General features: G+C 43.3%; 1 protein-coding gene across 4 annotated transcripts in view; it reads right to left on the bottom strand.

Annotated features, from left to right (window-relative positions):
* KLHDC4 (kelch domain containing 4) overlaps positions 1-26,689 on the bottom strand; it is a 58,357-nt gene that overhangs the window by 7,799 nt on the left and 23,869 nt on the right. For 3 of the 4 annotated variants that reach the window (XM_082368716.1, XM_082368713.1, XM_082368715.1), the window contains 2 exons: positions 12,371-12,463; positions 943-1,102 (listed from right to left, as the gene is read on the bottom strand). In XM_082368716.1, the coding sequence (XP_082224842.1) occupies positions 943-1,102; positions 12,371-12,463 (253 nt within the window). The remainder of the gene's footprint in view (positions 1-942; positions 1,103-12,370; positions 12,464-26,689) is intronic. The other variant, XM_082368714.1, reaches the window with a different exon arrangement.

Genomic DNA, 26,689 nt, shown 5'->3' with positions numbered 1-26,689 from the left:
AAGGGCGGGGGGACGTTAACGCCACGGAGCAGCGACGGGCGTGCACTTGACACAGCATTCCTTCCGCCGCTCACGCATTTCTGTCTCATACAGTATTAACGGCACCCACAGACATCTGAGAGAGACGTGTCCCAAGTGTCACAACACTACGCTGCTCCTGCAGAGGGCGTTCCCACCCAGAAGAACCCCAGTGTCACACCCACGTCTTTCACCAGCTCTGGTAAATGCCCCGTGAGTGCAAACAGAGCAGCTTCTCACTGCCATTGAACGCCGAAGGCCTGGCGAGAGTGGCCCTGCATTGAAGGCCCTCGGATCATCCCCCAGCGGCCCGCGTGGCTGCAGAAGAGCGTTTGGGAACTAGGCGCTGCTCTGATTCAAGCGGCGTCAGCTTGACAAGGGCTTGATGCTCATCATCCTGCTTTGCTCTGAGGAGCATCTACCGCGATAAAGCATCAGTTCTGGGCGCTGCGCGCGGCCTCTGAGGAGCGTCTACCGCGATAAGGCGTCAGTTCTGGGGGCCGCGCGCGGCCTCTGGCGACAGCCGCCTGTTTCGCAGGGCCCTCCCAACTGTCACGCGCCTAGCCACGCCCCAGGCAGGTCACAGCCACAAATCCCAAGCCAGTTTTCCTTTCCAGAACAAGGGCTGGCGGCTGGCTGAGTGGGGGTATGGCAGGGTGGAAGGAGGTGGCCGGGGCACCTCCCTGCCACAGCCATCATTTACGCCGCGTGTTTCGGGGGCGTGTGGATGAGAACGCAACGTGGCCGTAAAGAACCTCAGTATGTTCGCACAGGAGCAGATCACCACCACCTCTGTCCATTTCTCATCCAACAGAAAGGACCGTTCATATTAATCTAATGAACTATTACTTGAAGTTTTCATCGCTGGTGAAACTGAAAAGGCAGCAGACAGAAGTCACTCTGCATCCCACATGCGCGTCTTACCTGTTTCGAGTAGCCCCCGTAGATGACGACGCTGCCCTGGGCAGTGACGGTCATCTGGCAGCCTGACCTGGGTGTGGGCCCCGTCCCGGACGGGGACAGCCTGCTCCACGTGAAAGCGTCCAGGCTGAAGGCATACAGGTCATTGTAATAGATGTAATCTCTGTTATAATATAGGAACACAAACAAAAGGGCGGTGACATGAAAAAGTGAACTTGATTTAAAATAAAGGTACATTTGCTACCATATGTACTAAGTTATTGGTTTAATTAAAGTTTAAATTCATAGGAAAGGACAGCAAGCATATGTGAGTTTGCATTTGAAGCTAGAAATAACACTGGCCCAGAGAAGCACAGTAACACGCCGGGATCCGAAAGTCTTTTCACTCTGAAAGTCACGCAGTTTATACAATCACAGTCTTGCAAACAATTACCTTAGTTTTCTATATGTGTAACTTTAAGCGGGACAATGAACTATGTACGAATACCCTGCATACTCAGAAGGGAGATATTACAGCTTGGCAAGAACTGTGGAGACCCCGGGCTGGGCAGAGATGGGGCAAAGCATTCCTGAAACTCAGAGAGGAGAACTCCTGGAGCCCACAAGCCCGAGCAAAAGCCAAGAGGACATGGCTGAGGAATTCCAAGAGGCACAGTGGCCCTGCCCTGATCAATGCTCCTGGGACTTCAGTGGCAAAGCACTCAAAACAAGAGATGGGGCCTTGAGGAGGGAGCACATGTGTGAGGAAAGCAGCGGTTCTGCCAGAGACACAGAGGCAACCGTGTGTCCTGACGGGAATTTCACAGGTGGCCATGAGCAAAGCCAAGGGGCCTTGGGTCAGAATTACACGGAAGAATGAGAGATGCTCCCCAGCTACTCCACACGGAGAGCTGGGCCCGATGTTCGCAGGAAGAAAGCACGGACGCATGGAAGGAGCGAGCAGCCCCACCAGTCGGACGTGATTCCTGACTCTCCTGCTGCACTCAGATCACCCAAGCCTGGCGCCCCGCAGCCAACATGCAGGTCACTGCGCTCCCCCGGAATGCCGTCCAGAGCAGGGCACTCGGAACAGGATGAGCCACGTGAACTCCCCATCAAACGCATCCTTCCGCGGGAGGATGGCTTTTAGTAGATGAACTGAGGAACCAGGGGCACAGTTTTTAAAAGACTTCACCACATTCCACAGTTTTCTCAGACTTCACATTGCAGATGTCCAGGAAAAAAAAATTCTATTCTGCACGCAGAGTAAATAACAACTGTCGCTGGGTTTTAAAGGTCGAACTGTACTTTGTTTAATATGGATGGTGACCACACAGATATCTGTTTGAGGAACTTCAACTTTTCTATATGTTTGAAATACTTTATAAAAAATAATTTTAAACAAAGTAACAGATAATAGCTTTGAAAAACGTTCTGAGTTTGAAATGGTTCCAAGTTACAACCACTGTAAACCTTGACTCATTTTGTAACCTGTGAGTCTCAGGAGAAGGGCCTGTGTAGACCCCACTCACTGTCCCGCACACAGCAGGTGCTGAATTAACACACTGACGTCTCATGAACTCCCGTGTCTGCAATGGCAAACATTTGCTTTGTAAAGGGTTTTAAATGTAAACAACAATCCTTTAAATATGAATTTTAAAAAACAGAGCAGGCTCTCTTCCCCAAAATGGCAAGAAACCAAACACCTGCAGGTCAGGAGATGGACCAGGGGCAGGAGATGGACCAGGACAGAAAACCAGGGTGTAGGCAAGAGACAAACCAGGAGCAGGAGACATGACCAGGGGCAGCAGATGGACCAGGGCAGGGAGCCGGGGGGTGCAGCACGACAGAACATGGGAGTAACTGAACATCCGCAATCTTTGGTCGAGGACAAGTTCTACTACTTAATAGTTATCTTGGTTTCCTCATCTTTAGCTTGAGATAATAACCTGCCCTCCCAATAGCTTGGTTTTTAAGTGAATTCTGTAAAAACCACTTGGTGAACTTTGTGACGAGACATGAAATTTAAGCACTATTATACCCAGACTATGCCTTTAAGGATACAAAATCATTCCTTGTTTAATTTGAATTCGACTTTAAAAATCTCCTCCCAAAGCACTTAAGAATTATACTCTGGGAGACCTTCAAGATGGCGGAAGAGTAAGACGTGGAGATCGCCTTCCTCCCCACAAATACATCAGAAATACATCTACGTGTGGAACAACTCCTACAGAACACTTACTGAACGCTGGCAGAAGACCTCAGACCTCCCAAAAGGCAAGAAACTCCCCATGTACCTGGGGAGGGTAAAAGGAAAAAGAAAAAACAGAGACAAAAGAATAGAGACGGGACCTGCACCAGTGGGAGGGAGCTGTGAAAAAGGGAAAGCTTCCACACACCAGGAAGCCCCTTCACTGGCAGAGACGGGGGGTGGCGGTGGGGGGAAGCTTCGGAGCCACGGAGGAGAGCGCAGCAACAGGGGTGTGGAGGGCAAAGCGGAGAGATTCTCTCACAGAGGATTGGTGCCGACCAGCACTCACCAGCCCGAGAGGCTTGTCTGCTCACCCGCCGGGGCGGGCAAGGGCTGGGAGCTGAGGCTCGGGCTTCGGAGGTCAGATCCCAGGGAGAGGACAGGGGTTGGCTACGTGAACACAGCCTGAAGGGGGTTAGTGTGCCATAGCTAGCCGGGACGGAGTCCGGGAAAAAGTCTGGACCTGCCTAGGAGGCAAAAGACCATTGTTTCGCGGTGCGCGAGGAGAGGGGATTCAGAGCGCCACCTAAACGAGCTCCAGAGACGGGCGCGAGCCGCGGCTATCAGCGCAGACCCCAGAGACGGGCATGAGATGCTAAGGCTGCTGCTGCAGCCACCAAGAAGCCTGTGTCCGAGCACAGGTCACTCTCCACACCGCCCCTCCCGGGAGCCGGTGCAGCCCGCCACTGCCAGGGTCCCGTAATCCAGAGACAACTTCCTGGGGGAAACACACGGTGCGCCTCAGGCTGGTGCAATGTCACGCCGGGCTCTGCCGCCGCAGGCTCGCCCCGCATTCCGTACCCCTCCCTCGCCCCGGCCTGAGCGAGCCAGAGCCCCCGAATCAGCTGCTCCTTTAACCCCATCCTGTCTGAGGGGGACAGATGCCCTCAGGAGACCTACCCGCAGAGGCGGGGCCAAATCCAAAGCTGAACCCCGGGAGCTGTGCGAACAGAGAAAGGGAAATCTCTCCCAACAGCCTCAGGAGCAGCGGATTAAATCTCCACAATCACCTTGATGTACCCTGCATCTGTGGAATACCTGAACAGACAAGGAATCATCCCAAAATTGAGGTGGTGTGGACTTTGGGAGCAACGATATATGTATTTTTTTCCTTTTTCTCTTTTTCTGGGTGTGTATGTGTATGCTTATGTGTGTGATTTTGTCTGCATAGCTTTGCTTTTACCATTTATCCTAGGGTTCTGTCTGTCGGGTTTTTTTTTTTTTTTGGTTTGTTTAGTATAGATTTTAGCACTTGTTATCAGTGGTGGAATTGTTTTTGGTTTGGTTGCTCTCTTCTTTCTTTCTTTTTTTTAAATTACTTTTTAATTTTTAATAATTATTTTTATTTTAATAACTTTATTTTATTTATTTTTCTTTCTTTCCTTCTTTTTTTCTCCCTTTTATTCTGAGCCGTGTGGATGACAGAGTCTTGGTGCTCCGGCTGGGTGTCAGGCCTGTGCCTCTGAGGTGGGAGAGCCTAGGTCAGGACATTGGTCCACCAGAGACCTCCCAACACCACGTAATATCAAACGGTGAAAATCTCCCAGAGATCTCCATCTCAACGCTAAGACCCAGCTCCACTCAACAACCAGCAAGCTACAGTGCTGGACACCCTATGCCAAACAACTAGCAAGACAGGAACACAACGCCACACATTAGCAGAGAGGCTGCCTAAAATCATAATAAGGCCACAGACACCCCAAAACACACCACCAGATGTGGACCTACTCACCAGAAAGACAAGATCCAGCCTCATCCACCAGAACACAGGCACTAGTCCCCTCCACCAGGAAGCCTACACAACCCACTGAACCAACCTTACCCACTGCGGGCAGACACCAAAAACAACGGGAACTACGAGCCTGCAGCCTGCGAAAAAGAGACCCCAAACACAGTAAGTGAAGCAAAATGAGAAGACAGAGAAACACACAGCAGATGAAGGAGCAAGGTAAAAACCCACCAGACGAAACAAATGAAGAGGAAATAGGCAGTCTACCTGAAAAAGAATTCAGAGTAATGATAGGAAAGATGATCCAAAATCTTGGAAATAGAATGGAGAAAATACAAGAAACGTTTAACAAGGAACTAGAAGAACTAAAGAGCAAACAAACAATGATGAACAGCACAATAAATGAAATTTAAAATTCTCCAGAAGGAATCAATACCAGAATAACTGAGGCAGAAGAAGGGATAAGTGACCTGGAAGATAAAATAGTGGAAATAACTACTGCAGAGCAGAATAAAGAAAAAAGAATGAAAAGAATTGAGGATAGGGGCTTCCATGGTGGCACAGTGGTTAAGAATCTGCCTGCCGGGCTTCCCTGGTGGCGCAGTGGTTGAGAATCTGCCTGCCAATGCAGGGCACACGGGTTCGAGCCCTGGTCTGGGAAGATCCCACATGCCGCGGAGCAACTAGGCCCGTGAGCCACAACTACTGAGCCTGCGCGTCTGGAGCCTCTGCTCCGCAACAAGAGAGGCCGCGATAGTGAGAGGCCCGCGCACCACGATGAAGAGTGGCCCCCGCTTGCCACAACTAGAGGAAGCCCTCGCACAGAAACGAAGACCTACCACAGTCATAAATAAATAAATAAATTAATTAAAAAAAAAAAAAAAAAGAATCTGCCTGCCAGTGCAGGAGACACGGGTTCAAGCCCTGGTCCGGGAAGATCCCACATGCCGCGGAGCAACTAAGCCCATGCACCACAACTACGGAGCCTGCGCTCTAGAGCCCCCGAGCCACAACTACTGAGCCCGTGTACCACAACTGCTGAAGGCCGCACGCCTAGAGCCCGTGCTCCCAACAAGAGAAGCCACCACAAAGAGAAGCCTGCACACTGCAATGAAGAGTAGCCCCTGCTTGCGGCAACTAGAGAAAGCCCACACACAGCAACGAAGACCCAACGCAGCCAAAAATAAAAATAAATAAAATAAAATAAATTTATAAAAAAATAAAAAAAGAATTGAGGACAGTCTCAGAGACCTCTGGGACAACATTAAATGCACCAACACACCAACATTCGAATAACCCCACCAACATTAGGGGTCCCAGAATAAGAGGAGAAAAAGAAAGGGACTGAGAAAATATTTGAAGAGATTATAGTTGAAAACTTCCCTAATATGGGAAAGGAAATAGTTACTCAAGTCCAGGAAGCACAGAGAGTCCCATACAGGATAAATCCGAGGAGAAACACACCAAGACACATATTAATCAAACTATCAAAAATTAAATACAAAGAAAAAATATTAAAAGCAGCAAGGGAAAAACAACAAATAACATACGAGGGAATCCCCGTAAGGTTAACAGCTGATCTTTCAGGAGAAACTCTATAGGCCAGAAGGGAGTGGCAGGACATATTTAAAGTGATGAAAGGGAAAAACCTACAACCAAGATTACTCTACCCAGCAAGGATCTCATTCAGATTCGACGGAGAAATCAAAAGCTTTACAGACAAGCAAAAGCTAACAGAATTCAGCACCACCAAACCAGCTTTACAACAAATGCTAAAGGAACTTCTCTAGGCAGGAAACACAAGAGAAGGAAAAGACCTACAATAACAAACCCAAAACAACTAAGAAAATGGTAATAGGAACATACATATCGATAATTACCTTAAATGTAAATGCATTAAATGCTCCAACCAAAAGACAAAGACTGGCTGAATGGATACAAAAACAAGACCCATATATATGCTGTCTGTAAGAGACCCACTTCAGACCTAGGGACACATACAGACTGAAAATGAGGGTATGGAAAAAGATATTCCATGCAAATGGAAATCAAAAGAAAGCTGGAGTAGCAATTCTCATATCAGACAAAATTGACTTTAAAATAAAGTCTGTTTTATTTTAGACGCTACATAATGATCAAGGGATCAATCCAAGAAAAAGATATAACAACTGTAAATATTTATGCACCCAACATAGGAGCACCTCAATACATAAGGCAAATGCTAACAGCCATAAAAGGGGAAATCGACAGTAACACAATCATAGTAGGGGACTTTAACACCCCACTTTCACCAATAGACAGATCATCCAAAATGAAAATAAATAAGGAAACACAATCTTTAAATGATACATTAAACAAGATGGACTTAACTGATATTTACAGGACATTCCATCCAAAAACAACAGAATACACTTTCTTCTCAAGTGCTCATGGAACATTCTCCAGGACAGATCATATCCTGGGTCACAAATCAAACCTTGGTAGATTTAAGAAAACTGAACTCGTATCAAGTATCTTTTCTGACCACAATGCTATGAGACTAGATATCAATTACAGGAAAAAATCTGTAAAAAATACAAACACATGGAGGCTAAACAATACACTACTTAATAACCAAGAGATCACTGAGGAAATCAAAAAATACCTAAAAACAAATGACAATGAAAACACGACAACCCAAAACCTATGGGATGCAGCAAAAGCAGTTCTAAGAGGGAGATTTATAGGAATACAATCCTACCTTAAGAAACAAGAAACATCTCAAATAAACAACCTACCCTTACACCTATAGCAATTAGAGAAAGAAGAACAAAGAAACCCCAAAGTTAGCAGAAGGAAAGAAATCATAAAGATCAGATCAGAAATAAATGAAAAAGAAATGAAGGAAACAATAGCAAAGATCAATAAAACTAAAAGCTGGTTCTTTGCGAAGATAAACAAAATTGATAAACCACTAGCCGGACTCAGCAAGAAAAAAAGGGAGAAGACTCAAATCAACAGAATCAGAAATGAAAAAGGAGACGTAACAACTGACACTGCAGAAATACAAAGGATCATGAGAGATTACTACAAGCAACTATACGCCAATAAAATGGACAACCTGGAAGAAACGGACAAATTCTTAGAAAAGCACAACCTTCCGAGACTGAACCAGGCAGAAATAGAAAATATAAACAGACCAATGCCAAGCACTGAAATTCAAACTGTGATTAAAAACCTTCCAACAAACAAAAGTCCAGGACCAGATGGATTATAGGCAAATTCTATCAAACATTTAGAGAAGAGCTAACACCTATCCTTCTCAAACTCCTTCCAAAATATAGCAGAGGGAGGAACACTCCCAAACTCATTCTATGAGGCCACCATCACCCTGATACCAAAACCAGACAAAGATGTCACAAAGAAAGAAAACTACAGGCCAATATCACTGATGAATATAGATGCAAAAATCCTCAACAAAATACTAGCAAACAGTATCCAACAGCACATTAAAAGGATCATACACCATGATCAACTGGGGTTTATCCCAGGGACGCAAGGATTCTTCAATATACGCAAATCAATCAATGTGATATACCATATTAACAAATTGAAGGATAAAAACCATATGATCATCTCAATAGATGCAGGAAAAGCTTTTGACAAAATTCAACACCCATTTATGATAAAAACCCTCCAAAAAGTAGGCATAGAGGGAACTTATCTCAACATAATAAAGGCCATATATGACAAACCCACAGCCAACATCATTCTCAATGGTGAAAAACTGAAACCATTTCCACTAAGATCAGGAACAAGACAAGGTTGCCCACTCTTACCACTATTATTCAACATTGTTTTGGAAGTTTTAGCCACAGCAATCAGAGAAGAAAAAGAAATAAAAGGAATCCAAATCGGAAAAGAAGAAGTAAAGCTGTCACTGTTTGCAGATGACATGATACTACACATAGAGAATCCTAAAGACTCTACCAGAAAACTAGTAGAGCTAATCAATGAATTTGGTAAAGTGGCAGGATACAAAATTAACACACAGAAATCTCTTGCATTCCTATACACTAATTTTGAAAAATCTGAAAGAGAAATTAAGGAAACACTCCCATTTACCACTGCAACAAAGAGAATAAAATACCTAGGAATAAACCTACCTAAGGAGACAAAAGACCTGTATGCAGAAAACTATAAGACACTGATGAAAGAAATTAAAGACGATACAAACAAATGGAGAGATATACCGTGTTCTTGGATTGGAAGAATCAACATTGTGAAAATGACTATACTACCTAAAACAATCTACAGATTCAGTGCAATCCCTATCAAACTACCACTGGCATTTTTCACAGAACTAGAACAAAAATTTCACAATTTGTATGGAAACACAAAAGACCCCGAATAGCCAAAGCAATCTTGAGAAAGAAAAATGGACCTGGAGTAACCAGGCTCCCTGACTTCAGACTATACTACAAATCTACAGTAATCAAGACAGTCCGGTACTGGCACAAAAACAGAAATACAGAACAACAGAACACGACAGAAAGCCTAGAGATAAACCCACGCACATATGGTCACCTTATTTTTGATAAAGGAGGCAAGAATATACAATGGAGAAAAGACAGCCTTTAAGTGGTGCTGGGAAAACTGGACAGCTACATGTAAAAGAATGAAATTAGAACAGTCCCTAACACCATACACAAAAATAAACCCAAAATGGATTAAAGACCTAAATGTAAGGCCAGACACTATCAAACTCTTGGAGGGAAACATAGGCAGAACACTCTATGACATAAATCACAGCAAGATCCTTTTTGACCCACCTCCTAGAGAAATGGAAATACAAACAAAAGGGACCTAACGAAACTTAAAAGCTTTTGCACAGCAAAGGAAACCATAAACAAGACAAAAAGACAACCCTCAGAATAGGAGAAAATATTTGGAAATGAAGCAACTGACAAAGGATTAATCTCCAAAATTTACAAGCAGCTCATGCAGCTCAATATCAAAAAAAAAAAAAAAAAACCTAATCCAAAAATGGGCAGAAGACCTAAACAGACATTTCTCCAAAGAAGATATACAGATTGCCAACAAACACATGAAAGAATGCTCAATATCGTTAATCATTAGAGAAATGCAAATCAAAACTACAAATGAGGTTATCACCTCACACCAGTCAGAATGGCCGTCATCAAAAAATCTACAGGCAATAAATGCTGGAGAGGGTGTGGAGAAGAGGGAACCCTTTTGCACTGTTGGTGGGAATGTAAATTGATACAGCCACTATGGAGAACAGTATGGAGGTTCCTTAAAAAACTAAAAATAGAATCACCATATGACCCAGCAATCCCAGTACTGGGCATATACCCTGAGAAAACCATAATTCAAAAAGAGACATGTACCACAATGTTCACTGCAGCACTATTTACAATCGCCAGGACATGGAAGCAACCTAAGTGCCCATCAACAGATGAATGGATAAAGAAGATGTGGCACATATATACAATGGAATATTACTCAGCCATAAAAATAAATGAAACTGAGTTATCTGTAGTGAGGTGGATGGACCTAGAGTCTGTCATACAGAGTGAAGTAAGTCAGAAAGAGAAAAACAAATACCGTATGCTAACACATATATATCAAATCTAAAAGAAAAAAAAAGTTATGAAGAACCTAGGGGCAGGACAGGAATAAAGACGCAGACATAGAGAATGGACTTGAGGACACAGGGAGGGGGAAGGGTAAGCTGGGACGAAGTGAAAGAGTGGCATGGACTTATATACACTACCAAATGTAAAATAGATAACTAGTGGGAAGCGGTCGCATAGCACAGGGAGATCAGCTTGGTGCTTTGTGACCACCTAGAGGGGTGGGATAGGGAGGGTGGGAGGGAGACACAAGAGGGAGGAGATATGGGGATTTATGTATATGTATAGTTGATTCACTTTGTTATACAGCAGAAACTAACACACCATTGTAAAGCAATTTTACTCCAATAAAAATGTTAAAAAATAAAAAAGAATTAAAAAAAAAAAGAATTATATCCCCTTTTCTCAATTAATGAAAATATTTTCTGTTCGTGAAAGAAACCTGAAACCTTAACTGAGCCAGATGGACACCAGGATGCCTCAGCTCGGGTAGGGAACAGGGAACACAGCAACGCTCACTCCCGCTAACGTACCGAGCGCCACTCTCTCCACATGTATGTGCAAGGACTTATTTTCATGAGCCAGTGAGTATCGTAAAAAATGTGTGCCAATGGGGCTTCCCTGGTGGCGCAGTGGTTGAGAATCCGCCCGCCAATGCAGGGGACGCGGGTCCGAGCCCTGGTCCGGGAAGATCCCACATGCCGCGGAGCAACTAGGCCCGTGTGCCACAACTGCTGAGCCTGCACGTCTGGAGCCTGTGCTCCACAAGAGAGGCCGCGATAGTGAGAGGCCCGTGCACCACGATGAAGAGTGGCCCCCGCTTGCCGCAACTAGAGAAAGCCCTCGCACAGAAATGAAGACCCAACACAGCAATCAATCAATCAATCAATAAAATTAAAATGGAGATTTCTAAAAAAGAAAAAATGTGTGCCAATGGAGTCACACTGAGAAAAGTGTGTGTGCTGCCACCACCACGAGTTGATAAGCATGTTATTCTTTAAAGGAGTAGGCAACAGAGGAGCACGTGAAACGAGGCACCAGCGAGAAAGCCATCCACCCCCCTTGTCTGACACGGCCCAAGGTCAGAGGAGAAGCACCACTCGCGCGGCCTGCACCAGGCATCAGAGCAGTCTGGATGTCTCACCCAGAACCTTAGCGTTTTACGACAGTGGCAGGAACTAACCTGTTCACCAAGCGTTTTCTTTCTCTGGACTGAACTAATAAGGCCACTCAGGAAAGTATCAGTATAGATGATGGGCTTAAAACCCCCGGACAACATGCCGCCAGGCTGGGCACACAAGCACTGTGGCGACACAACCAGGCACAGGAGACCTGGATGTCCCCTCAGGTCCCTCTGCAGGATGTAGGCTGCCGCATGTTCCCCATCGGGTGGATTTTAAAGTTATTTTAGCCTCGTGGTTCTCAAAGTGGGGTTCCCTGGCCAGCAGTATCAGCATCACCTGGAGCCTCAAGAAATGCAGATCCTCAGCCCGATCCCAGGCCAACGGAGTCACAAATCAGGGTCTGAACAAGCCTTTCAGAGGGTTCTCAACAGGCTGAAGCTTGAGAGCCCATCTTGGATAGGACTGGCCACATTACTCGCAGGCCTTGGTGCAAAATAAAACTGTGGGAACCTCTGTTCAGTAATTATGAAGAACCCCACGACAGTGACAGCAGAGCATTCAACCAAGCTCAGGGCCCTCCTCTGCAGCTGCCCAAGCCGTTGGCCCTGGTTTTAAGGGATGGGCAGCACTTTCCACGTGTATTCAGAATGGTTCTTCCCATAAGGAGCCCACTCCTGACTGCTCCAGCAAAGATGATCCTATTTGTACTGACCTGGTACTCTCATGGAAGCCACCGAAAAGGATTAACTGTCTCTTCCAGGCCACCATCCGATGTCCACTCCGTCCTGAAGGACCGCCTGGTGATCTAAAATTGAACAAAAAAAAAAAAAGAGAAGCTTGGCAGATGGCGGAAGAGTAGGACGTGGAGCTCACCTCCTCCCACAAACACACCAAAATACATCTACAAGTGGAACGACTCGCACGGAACATCTACGGAATGCTGGCAGAAGACCTCAGACTTCCGAAAGCACAAGAAAACCTCCACATAACTGGGTAGGACAAAAGGAAAAAGAAAAAAAAAGTGAAAAGAGTTGGGACAGGACCTACACCCCAGAGAGGGAGCTGTGAAGGAGGAAAGGTTCCTGCACCCTGGGAAGTCCACTCATCGTCAGGGAGATCAGCCTGGACAGACGGGGAGCTTTGGAGCCTCCGAGGAGAGCGTAACAGCCAGTTTGCGGACGGCAACACGGAGAGTGCCCTGCACAGACAGTCGGTACAGCTGCCCTGCACTCCCCAGCCTGAGACACTCATCCACAGGTGTGGGGGGCGGCTGCGTGCTGAAGCTTGGGCTTCGGAGGTCAGACCCAGGGAAAGGACCAGGGCTGGCACACAGAGACAGCCTGAAGAGGCTGGACTGTGGCAACTGAGGGTGTGCTCGGAAGAAGCCTGGGCCTGTCAGAGAGGCAAGGTGCCATTGTTGGGGGGCATGGAAGGAGAGGAGCAGGACCACCATAAGAGCTTCCTTCCTTGTGCACATGCTCTCAGTCAACCGGACACACGAGCTCTGGGCTGGGTGTGAGCCACCACCACCATCATGGGCTCTAGAGGCAGGCATGGGCCATCGCCACCGCTAAGACACACACAAGCAGACCCGAAGCACTGCCCCCCGCTGTCCTGGGAGTGCACGGGCCGCCGCCACCACGAAGCCCGCGAGCAGGCCCCAAGCGCTGCCCCTGCTGTCCCAGGAGTGCATGGGCTGCCGCTGCCACCACAAGACCCACGAAGAGGTGCCAAGTGCTGCCTGCACTGTCTCGGGAGGGCACGGGCCACCACCACCAAGAGACCCGCCAGCAGGCGCCAATCACTGTCTCTGCCCTCTTGGGAGCATGCGGGCCGCCACCGCCACTACGAGAACTGGGAGCAGGGGCCAATCACTGCCCCCACTGTCCAAAAGCCTCAGGGGCCGCCGCCACTGCAGGGAGACCAACAAGCGGGCACTGATCGCTGCCCTCGCCACACCAGGAGCGCACACGGGCCACCGCACCTGCACACCCCATATCAAGCAGATCATGTCCAGCATACACTGAGGAAAGAGGCAGCAAGCATCCAGACTAAAAGCAGCCCCTCAATGCCAGACAAGATGGCAGAGTAGAGGATCGAGCTCACCTCCTCTCAAGAAAACACCAAAATCACAACTAACTGCTAAACAACTATCAACAAAAAAGACTGGGGGGCTTCCCTGGTAGTGCAGTGGTTAAGAATCCGCCTGCCAATGCAGGGGACATGGGTTCGGGCCCTGGTCTGGTAAGATCCCACATGCCGTGGAGCAACTAAGCCTGTGCACCACAACCACTGAGCCTGTGTTCTACAGCCCGCGAGCCACTATTGAGCCCATGTGCCACAACTACTGAAGCCCATAAGCCAGGACTACTGAAGCCTGTGAGCCACAACTACTGAAGCCCGCAGGCCTAGAGCCCGTGCTCCGCTACAAGAGAAGCCACCACAATGACAAGCCCTCGTACCGCAAGGAAGAGTAGCCCCCACTCAACACAACTGGAGAAAGCCCGCGTGCAGCAACAAAGACCCAACTCAGCCGTAAGTAAATAAATAAACAAACAAATTTTTTAAAAAAAGACCAGAACCTACCAAAAAAGATATTTTACACCCAAAGACAAAGAAGAAGCCACAATGAGATGGCAGGAGGAGCACTTTCACAATATAATCAAATTCCATACCCGCCAGGTGGGTGACCAACAAACTGGAAAATAATTATATGGTAGAGGTTCTCCCACAGGAGTGAGAATTCTGAGCCCCACGTCAGGCTCCCCAGCCTGAGGGTCTGGCCTCAGGAGGAGCCCCCAGAGTTCTTGGCTTTCAAGGCCAGCAGGGATTGAGTGCAGGAGCTCCACAAGACTGGGGGAAACAAGAGACTCCACTCCTGGAGAGCACACACAAGATTTCGTGTGCACTGGGACCCAGCACAAAGCAGTGACTCCACAGGAGCCTGGGACAGACCCACCTGCGGGTCTTGGAGGGTCTCCTGGGGAGGCAGTGAGTCAGCTGTGGCTCACTGTGGGGGCAAGGACACTGGTGGCAGAGGCCCCAGGGAATATGACCAGCGTGAGCTCTCCTGGAGGTCGCCATTTTGGCACCAAGACCTGGCCCCACCCAACAGCCAGCAGGCTCTAGTGCTGGGATGCCTCAGGCCAAACAACCAGCAGGGGAAACACAGCCCCTCCCATCAGCAGACAGGCTGCCTAAAGTTGTACTGAGCTCACAGTCACCTCTAAACACACCTCCTGACATGGGCCTGTCCACCAGAGGGACAAGACCCAGCTCCACCCACCAGTGGGCTGGCTCCAGTCCCTCCCACCAGGAAGCCTGCACAAGCCCAGGACCAACCTCACCTTCCAGGGGCAGACACCAAAAACAAGAGGAACTACAATCCTGCAGCCTGCAGAAAGGAGACCACAAACATAGAAAGTTAGACAAAATGAGATGGCAAGAAATATGTGCCAGATGAAGGAACAAGAGAAAAACCCAGAAGAACAATTAAGTGAAGTGGAGATAAGCAATCTACCTGAAAAAGAATTAAAAGTAATTATAGTAAAGATAACCCAAGATCTCAGAAAAAGAATGGAGGCACAGACCAAGAAGATACAAGAAATGTTTGATAAAGAGAAGATTTGAAGAACAAACAGATGAACAACACAATAACTGAAATGAAAAATACACTGAAAAGAATCGATAGCACAATAAATGAGGCAGAATGAATAAGTGAGCTGGACAACAGAGTGGTGGAAATCACTGCCACAGACCAGAATAAAGAAAAATGAATGAAAAGAAACGAGGACAGTCTCAGAGACCTTTGGGACAACATGAAACACATCAACATTCACAATATAGGACTCCTAGAAGAAGAGAGAGAGAAAGGGCCCGAGAAAATACTTGAAGAGATTATAGCCGAAAACTTCCCTAACATGGGAAAGGAAACACTCACTCAAGTCCAGTAAGTGCAGAGAGTCCCATACAGGATAAACCCAAGGAGGAACAGCCAAGACACATATTAATGAAACTGACAAAACTTAAAGACAAAGAGAAAATATTAAAAGCAACAAGGGAAAAGCAACAAGTAACATACAAGGGAATCCCCATAAGGTTTCTTCAGCAGAAACTCTCCAGGCCAGAAGCGAGTGGCATGATACACTTAAAGTAATGAAAGGGAAAAACCTACAACCAAGAATACTCTACCCAGCAAGGCTCTCCTTCAGATTCGAAAGAGAAATCGGAAGCTTTACAAACAAGCAAAAGCTAAGATAATTCAGCACCACCAAACCAGCTTTACAACAAATGCTAAAGGAACTTCTCTAGGCCGAAAAGGCCACAACTAGAAACAAGAAAATTATGAATGGGAAAGCTCACCAGTAAAGGCAAACACACAGTAAAGGTAGGAAATCACCCACACACAAATATGATATCAAAACCAGCAATCGTTAGAAGAGGAAAGTACAGATGCAGGATATAGGAAATGTGTTTGAAGTTAAGAGACCAGCAACTTAAAACAATCTTGTATATATTCACTATATAGACTGCTTTACCAAAACCTCATGGGAACCACAAACCAAAAATCTACAATAGATACAATAGACACACACACAAAAAAAGCAATCCAAACAAAAGACTAAAGATAGTCATCAAATCACAAGAGAACAGCACAAAAGAAGAAGGGAAGAAAAAAGACCTACAAAAACAATCCAACACAATTAACAAAATGGCAATAAGAACATACATATCGAGAATTACCTTATATGGAAATGGTTTAAATGCTCCAAACAAAAGACAAAGACTGCCTGAATGGATGAAAAAACAAGACCCATATATATGCTGTCTACAAGAGACCCACTTCAGATCTAGGGACACATACAGTTTGAAAGTGAGGGGATGGAAAAAAGGTATTCCATGCAAATGGAAATCAAAAGAAAGCTGGAGTAGCAATACTCATATCAGACAAAATAGACCTTAAAATAAAGACTGTTACAAGAAACAAAGAAGGACACTACCTAATGATCAAGGGCTAAATCCAAGAGGAAAATATAACAATTGTAAATATATATATACACCCAACATAGGAGCACCTCAACATGTAAGACAAATGCAAACAGCCATAAAAGGAGAAATCGACAGTAACACAATAATAGTAGGGGGCTTTAACACCACACTTACATCAATGGACAGATCATCCAGACAGAAAATCAATGAGGAAACACAGGTCATAAGTAACACATTAGACCCTCCAAAAGCAGCAGAATACACATTCTTCTCAAGCGCACATGGAACATTCTCCAGGATAGGTCACATGCTGGGCCACAGAGCAAGCCTTGGTAAATTTAAGAAAAGTGAAATCATATCAAGCATCTTTTCCGACCACAACACTATAAGATTAGAAATCAATAACAGAAAGAACTTAAAAAAAAAAAACACACAAACACGTGGAGGCTAAACAACATGTTATTAAACAACCAATGGATCACTGAATAAATCAAAGAGTAAATAAATAAATAACTAGAGATAAAAGACAATGAAAATACAGGAATCCAAAACCTATGGGATGTGGCAAAAGCAGTTCTAAGAGGGAAGTTTATGGCAATACAATCTTACCTCAGGAAACAAGAAAAATCTCAAACAACCTAACTTACACCTAAAACAACTAGAGAAAGAAGAACAAAACCCAAAGGTAGTAGAAAAAAAAAATCGTAAAGATCTGAGCAGAAATAAATAAAATAAAGACAAAGAAAACAATAGCAAAAATCAATGAAACTAAAAGCTGGTTCTTTGAAAAGATAAAACTGATAAACCTTTAGCCAGACTCATCAACAAAAAAAGGGAGAGGGGTCAAATCAATAAAACTAGAAATGAAAAAGGAGAAGTTACAAAAGACACCACAGAAATACAAAGCATCCTAAGAGACTACTACAAGCAACTCTATGCCAATAAAATGGACAACCTAGAAGAAGTGGACAAATTCTTAGAAAGGTACAACCTTCCAAGATCGAACCAGGAAGAAATAAAAAATACGAACAGACCAATCACAAGTACTGAAATTGAAACTGTGACTAGAAAACTTCAGACAAACAAAAGTCCAGGGCCAGATGGCTTCACAGACAAATTCTATCAAACATTTAGAGAAGAGTTAACACCTATCCTTCTGAAACTCTTCCCAAAAACTGCAGAGGAAGAAACATTCCCAAACTCATTCTATGAGTCCACCATCACCCTGATACCAAAACCAGACAAAAATACCACAAAAAAAGAAAATTACAGGCCAATATCACTGATGAACACAGACGCAAAAACTCTCAACAGAATACTAGCAAACCAAATACAACAATACATTAAAAAGATCATACACCACGATCAAGTGGCATTTATCCCAGGGATGCAAGAATTCTTCAATATACGTAAATCAATCAGTATGATACACATTTACAAATTGAAGAATAAAAACCATATGATCATCTCAATAGATGCAGAAAAAGCTTTTGACAAAATTCAACACCCATCAATGATAAAAACTCTCCAGAAAGTGGGCAGAGGGAACGTACCTCAATATAATAAAGGCCATAGGCCATAGGTGACAAACCCACAGCTAACATCATTCTCAATGGTGAAAAGCTGAAAGCATTTCCTCTGAGATCAGGAAAAAGACAAGGATGTCCACTCTCACCACTTTTATTCAACATAGTTTTGGAAGTCCTAGCCATGGCAATCAGAGAAGAAAAAGAAATAAAAGGAATTCAAATTGGAAAAGAAGAAGTAAAACTGTCACTGTTTGCAGATGACATGATACTATACATAGAAAATCCTAAAGATGCTACCAGAAAACTACTAGAGCTCATCAATGAATTCAGAAAAGTTCCAGGATACAAAATTAATACACAGAAATCTCTTGCATTCCTATACACTAACAATGAAAGATCAGAAAGAGAAATTGAGAAAACAATCCCATTTACCATCACATGAAAAAGAACAAAATACCTAGGAATAAACCTACCTAAGGAGGACAAAGACCCATACCCTGAAAACTATAAGACACTGATGAAAGAAATCGAAGATGACACAAACAGATGGAAAGATATACCATGTTCTTGGATTGGAAGAATCAACATTGTCAAAATGACTATACTACCCAAAGCAATCTACAGATTCAGTGCAATCCCTATCAAATTACCAATGGTATTTTTCACAGAACTAGAAAAAAAAATTTTTTAATTTCTATGGAAACACAAAAGACCCCAAACAGCCAAAGCAATCCTGAGAAAAAAAAACGGAGCTGGAGCAATCAGACTCCCTGACTTCCCACAATACTACAAAGCTACAGTAATCAACAGTATGGTACTGGCACAAAAACAGAAATATAGATCAATGGGACAGGATAGAAAGCCCCAAAATAAACCCATACACCTACGATCAATTAATCTATGACAAAGGAGGCAAGAATATACAATGGAGAAAAGACAGTCTCTTCAATAAGTGGTGCTAGGAAAACTGGGCAACTACATGTAAGAGAATGAAATTAGAACATTCTCCAACACCATACACAAAAATAAACTCAAAATGGATTAAAGACCTACTGTAAGGCTGGATATGATAAAACTCTTAGAGGAAAACATAGGCAGAACACTCTGACATAAATCACAGCAGTATTTTTTTTGGATCCACCTCCTAGAGAGTAATGAAAATAAAAACAAAAACAAACAAATGGGACCTAATGAAACTTAAAAGCTTTTGCACAGCAAAGGAAACCATAAAAAACAAAAAGACAACCGACAGCATGGGAGAAAGTATTTGCAAATGAAGTGACTGACAATGGATTAATCTCCAAAATATATAAACAGCTCATGCAGCTCAATATCAAAAAAAACAAACAACCCAATCAAAAAATGGGCAGAAGACCTAAACAGACATTTCTCCAAAGAAGACATACAGATGGCCAAAAAGCACATGAAAAGATGCTCAATATCATTAATTACTAGAGAAATGAAAATCAAAACTACAATGAGGTATCACCTCACACCTACCAGATGGCCATCATCAAAATATCTACAAAGAATGAATGCTGGAGAGGGTGTGGGGAAAAGGGAACCCTCCTACACTGTTGGTGGGAATGTAAATGGTGCAGCCACTATGGAGAACAGTATGGAAGTTCCTTAAAAAACTAAAAATAGAGCTACCATATGACCCAGCAATCCCACTCCTGGGCATATATCCAGAGAAAACAATAATTCAAAAGACACATGCACCCCAGTGTTCACTGAAGCTCTATTTACAATAGCCAGGACATGGAAGCCACCTAAAAATCCATTGACAGAGAAATGGATAAAGAAGATGTGGTACATATATACAATGGAATATTACTCAGCCATAAAAAAGAATGAAATAATGCCAGTTGCAGCAACATGGATGGACCTACAGGTTATCATACTAAGTGAAGTCAGTCAGACAAGGACAAATATCATATCACTTAAATGTGGAATCTAAAAATATAATAATAATACAAATAAACTTATCTACAAAGCACAGACTCACAGACTTCAAAAATAACTGATGGTTACCAAAGGGGAAACGTGGAGGGGGGAGGGATAAATTAGGAGATTGCAATTAACATATACACACTACTATATGTAAAATAGAAAATCAGCAAGGACCTACTGTATAGCACAGGGAACTCTACTCAATATTCTGTAATAACCTATACAAGAAAAGAATCTGAAAAAGAATGGATATATGTATATGTATAACTGAATCACTTAGCTGGACACCTGAAACTAACACAACATTGTAAATCAACTATACTCCAATATATAAGAAAAATTAAATTAAAAATAAAAAAGAACCACTTTTTACACCAATTTATTCTGTAAGCACTTACTGGGTACCATCAAATTTGACCACAAGCTACCAAAACCACCCTGAGTATAACTAACTATTATAAACTCTAGAATAGAACATGAGAAAATCTCTATGACCTTGGAGTAGATACAGATAGATGCTAACAAACTGTACTCCATCAAAATAAAAATCTTCAGCTCTTCAAAACAAACCACTAAAAAATAAAAAGGCAAGTGATGGACTGGGAGAAGTATTTGCAAATATACATCTGCAAGTGACCTGTATGCAGAATATATAAAGAATCCTTACTACCTTATCAGTAAGATAAACAACCCAATAAAAACACAGGCAAAAGATCTGAACAGAAAGTTCACATAAGATATGAAAACAAAATTCACAAAAGAGAGAGAAATTATATATAGACATACAAACGACTAACACAAATATGAAATGTGGTCAAGGTCATTAGATGCCAGCTGTTTCATACCAGAAGTGAGCGCCTCCCTGCACCCCGCGGGGGGCCTGAGACAAGCGACGGCACCCAGAGCTGTGAGGCCGGGAAGCACTGGAGCCCGCTCCCCCGCCCCCTCTCTGCTGCGGGCAGGGTGAAAACGGGACAACAGCTTCTCACAACCGCCACACACACACTCAGCACACAACCCAGCAACGTGACACCAGACATTTACTCAAGAGAAATGAGAACACAGGTGCACACAAACACCTCCACGTGTTCACAGAAGCTTTACTCCTGACTGTCCAAAGCTGGAAGCGGTGGGAAGTGCTCCGAGTAAACAGATACACAAGGTGTGGTGTGTTCATCAGACAGAACACGTGTCGGCCATAGAAAGGAGCCATCTACTGACACACACCACGACGTGGACGGTCTCAAATACATCATGAACAAGGGAAGAAGGGAGACGGAGGAGCACGGGCTGGGTGATTCCACGTGTATGAGATTATAAAAAGGCAAAATGAATCCCTGGTGACTGCAGCCACCTGGGGCTCGAGGTTAGGGAACTGACTGCAAAGGGGCAGAAAGGAACATTCCAGGGTGATGGAACGTTCTGTCTTGGGTATGGGGGTGGCTACACAGGTATATATAGTTGCTGAAATTCATCTAACTGTACACATAAAAGGTATACATTTTATAGAACGTAACTGTATCTCAATAAAGCAGATATAAAAATACACAGCAATAAAAAAAAAACCACGAAAAGGGACTTCCAGCTTCTGGTTCAGCATATAAGGAGCCTGGAAGTTGCTACTCTGTCCTATAAAAAGCTAAACAGACTGAAAAATCCACAGTTCTTGATCTGTGAGAGAGGTGAGGACACAGGGAACACTGCTGCCCACAGACTGGAGAGATGGGCAGTGACACAAGAGTTGTGCTCGGGGCGGGGGACACACACACAAGCAGAGACCCCAAGAGGAACCAGTGCTGCGGTAGAAACTAGGGTAGAAACCCCTAGTTCAGCTGGAGGCTCAGTGCAGACAACCCTGAGAGTGGAAAACTCCAGGTGGACCGCATCACTAGGGTACCCACAATATTGTGAGGTTTACCTCCAGGGGCTCAACCGGAGTCCCAGAGTAAATATCAGAGAAAAACCCCCTCGTGCTTCTGGCAGGGGGAGAGGAAAAGGAACCACTTTGAGGGACATCAGAGCCCTGTTCTTAACAAGGCCGGCCCTCGAGGGAAACTAGTTAACCACAGCCTAAGCTGCTGCGTATTATCAGAGCCAAAATGACCTGGAGGAAGAGAAATACCCACCTCCAGCCCACTCCAGCCACCCTGTCCCACCTAAGGGGATGGAAAAAACTGAGAAACACTGGAGAAGTTCATGGTGCAGAGGCACAGGCGTCACTAGAAGACCTAAACCCAATCAAAGGACTAGCGACCGCTTCCCCTCCCTCCTCATCACCAGCGACCTATTTACAGCAGTTCCTTTCACAGATACATCATGTCCCACAATCGAGAAAAAATTACAAGGTATACTAAAAGGCAAAAAACACAATTTGAAGAGACAAGCGTCAGAACCAAACACGGCAGGAATGCTGGAATTCTCAGACCAGAAATTTGAAACAACAATGTTTAATATGCTAAGGGCTCAAATGGACAAAGCAGACAGCATGCAAGGACAGATGGGCAATGTAAGCAGAGATGGAGGTCCTAAGGAAGAACCAAAAAGAAAGCCTAGACATGAAAACCACAGTGACAGAAATGAAGAATGCCTTTGATGGGCTTGTAGTTAGACTGGACACAGCTGAGGAAAGAATCTCTGAGCTAGAAGATATCTCAATAGAATCCTTGAAAACCAAAAAGCAAGGAGAAAAAGACTGGGGAAAAAAAAAGCACAGAATATCCAAGGACTGTGGGACAACTACCCAAGGTGTAATGTGCATGTAATGGGACTATCAGAAGGAGAAGAGAGCAAGGAACAGAAGAAATATTTGAAATAACACTTACTGAGAATTTCCCCAAATTAAATTCAGACACCAAACTACAAACCCAGGAAGCTCAGAGGATGCCAAGCAGGATAAATGCCAAAAACTACACCTTGCTATATCATTTTTAAATTATAGAAAATCAAAGATAAAGAAAGTATCCTGAAAGAAACCAAGGGAAAAAACACCTCACCTACAGAGGAACACAGATATAACAATTACATCCACCTACCCCCCAGAATCCATGCAAGCAGGGAGAGAGGAGAAATATTGGAAGTGCTGAGAGAAAAAACCCAGTCACCTAGAATTCTGTGCTCTATGAAAGTATCCACCAAAAGTGAGGGAGAAGTAAAGCCTTTATGAGACCAATAAAAATGGAGAGAATTTGTTGCCAGTAGACCTGCCTTACAAGAAATGTTTAAGGAAGTTCTTTAGAGAAAAGGAAAACAATATAGGTCAGAAACTTAACTGATCAAACAGGGGACAGGCTGTTTAAAATAATAATAGCAACAATGTATTCGGTTATGTTTGCTTTCGGGCCTGTGTGCGTGAGTGTGTGTGTATACATGTATACGCCTCTGAGGAATATATATTTCTGTGTGTATATATACTCAAATATGTGTACATATAAGTGAAATGAATGACACAATGATACAAGGAATTGGAAAAAGAAATTAGGGTTATCTTGTTCTTACAAGGTACTCACAACATCTGTGAAGTGGTATAGTGTTATCTGAAAGCGGACTTGGATTAGTTGTAAATGTACACTGCAAACTATAGGGCAACCACTTAAGTAAAAAAAGAAGTATAACTGATATGCTAAGAAAGGAGAGAAAATGGAATCATAAAATCCTCTATTAAAACCACAAAAGGCAAAAAAAAAAAAAAAGAGTGGAGGATGAAAACAAGAACAAATAACAAGGGCAACACACGGAAAACTATAACAAACATGGTAGATACTGTATCAGTAATCACTTTGAATGTCAGCGGTGTAAATGCACCAATTAAAACACAGAGACTATCAGAGTGGATCAAAACACAAGACCCAATTACATGTTATCTACAAGAAACCCACTTTAACTATAAAGACGTATATGGATTAAAAGTAAATGGAATGGGGGCTTCCCTGGTGGCGCAGTGGTTAAGAATCCGCCTGCCAATGCAGGGGACATGGGTTCGAGCCCTGGTCTGGGAAGATCCCACATGCCACGGAGCAACTAAGCCCGTGCGTCACAACTGCTGAGCCTGCGCTCTAGAGCCCGCGAGCCACAACTACTGAGCAACCCCCACTTGCCACAACTAGGGAAAGCCTGCACACAGCAATGAAGACCCAATGCAGCCAAAAATAAATAAATTTAAGTAAATAAATCTTTAAAAAAAAAAGGAAATGAAGAAAGATATACCATGCTAACAATAATCAAAGGAAAGTAACAGTAGCTATATTAATTTCAGATGGGGCAGACTTCAAAGCAAGGAAAGTTGTCAGGGATAAAAAGGGCATTACATAATGATAAAGGAGTCAATTCTCTAAGAATACATAACAATTTTTAACAGGTATGCACCTAACAACAGAGTGTCAAATTACATGAGGCAAAACTAACAGAATTGCAAGGAAAAACAGATGAATCCATTATCATTGCTAGAGAATTCAATGCCTCCCTCTCAAAAATGGACAGATAAGATACAGCAAGCAGAAATCAGTAAGGATATGGTTGAACTCAACAACACCATCAATCAAGTGGATAAAATTGACATCTACAGACTACTTCATCCAACAACAGTAGAATACACATTTTTCTCAAGCTCACAAAGAACGCTCACCAAGTCAGACCACATTCGGGGCCATAAAACACATTGTAACAACGTTAAAAGTATAGAAATCATATAATGTCTACTCTTAGACCACGAAAGAATTAAACTACAAATCAGTAACAAAAAAAAATAACTGGAAAATCCCAAAAAAGGTAGAAATTAAACAACACACTTCTAAATAACACATGGGCCAAAGAATTATTATCAAGGGAAATTTTTAAATATTTTAAGTCAGATGGAAATGAAAAGACAACTTACCAAAATCTGTGGGATGCAGTGAAAGCAGTGCTTAAAGGGAAACTCACAGGGTTGAACGCACAATAAGAAGATCTAAAATCAGTCACCTAAGTTTCCACCTTAGGAAACTAGAGAAAGAAGAGGAAATTAAACCCAAAGTAGGCAGAAGAAAAAAGAAGAATTACAGCAGAAATTAATGAAATTGAAAACAGGAAATGAATAGAGAAAAAATGAACAAAACGAAAAGCTGGTTCTTTGAACAGACTGATAAAATCAATAAATCCCTAGCCAAGCTAAGAAAAAAAGAGACAGGATACAAAGTACTAATATCAAAAATGAGGGCTTCCCTGGTGGCGCAGTGGTTAAGAATCCGCCTGCCCATGCAGGGGACACGGGTTCGAGCCTTGGTCTGGGAAGATTCCACATGCCACGGAGCAACTAAGTCCATGCGCCACAACTACTGAGCCTGCGCTCTAGAGCCCGCAAGCCACAACTACTGAAGCCCACGTGCCTAGAGCCCATGTTCCACAACAAGAGAAGCCACCACAATGAGAAGCCCACACACGGCCGCTTGCCGCAACTAGAGAAAGCCCGCGCACAACAATGAAGACCCAACACAGCCAAAAAATAAATAAATTTAATAAATTTAAAAAAAAAAAACCAAAGACCCAACGCAGCCATAAATAAATAAATAAATAAATTTATAAAAAAAGAAATGAAAGCAGGGACATCACTACAGATCACGTGGAAATTAAAATGAAAACAAAGGAATACTGTGAACAATTCTATGCCCACAAATTTGATAGCCTATATGAAATGGACCTACATGAAATGGACTTCCTTGAAACAATTGTGTGTCAAAATCCACACAAGAAATAAACAATCTGAATAGACCTATATCTATTAAGTAAAAGTAATCAATAATTAATAACCTTCCAAAACAGAAAGCCACGAGGCCCAGATGGGTTCACTGGTGAAATCTACCAAACATTTAAGGAAGAAATTATACTAATCCTCTACAATCTCTCTGAGGATAGCTTCTATCCTCTATCCAGCATTACTCTACTGACAAAACCAGACAAAGACATTATAAGAAAACTACAGGCCAATATCTCTTGTGAACATAAATGTAAAAATCCTCGACAAAATATTAGCAAATTGAATCCAAAAAATATAAAAAGAAGTATACACTATGACCATGTGGAATTTATCCCGGGTATGCAAGGTTGGTTCAAGGTTTGAAAATCAATATAATCCACCACATTTGACAGACTAAAAAAGAAACATCACATGATCATATCAACAGTTGAAAAAAAGCATTTGACAAAACCCAATACCCATTCATGATAAAAACTCTCAGTAAACTTGGAATGAAGGGGAACTTTTCCAATTTGATAAAGACCTACAAAAGAACTACAGCTAAAGTCATACTTAATGATGAGAAACTTGAGGCTTTCCCACTAACAGCAGATACATGGTAAGGATATTCTCTCTCACCACTCCTTTTCAACTTCGTACTGAAAGTTCTTGCTAATGCAACAAGGCAAGAAATGGAAATAAAACGTATACATGTTGGGAAGAAAGATAAAAACTTCTTTGTTCACAAATGACATGATCATCTATGTGGAAAATCCTTAAGAACTGACAGGAAAACTTCTGGAATTAGTAAGCATTTATAGCAAGGTTGTAGGCAACAAAGTTAATATGCAAA

The sequence above is a fragment of the Balaenoptera borealis genome (assembly GCF_965194805.1).
Source record: "Balaenoptera borealis genome assembly, chromosome: 19".
Lineage (NCBI taxonomy): Eukaryota > Metazoa > Chordata > Mammalia > Artiodactyla > Balaenopteridae > Balaenoptera > Balaenoptera borealis.
Note: the sequence above shows the minus strand (reverse complement) of the source record. Positions and strands in the feature narration are given on the sequence as shown.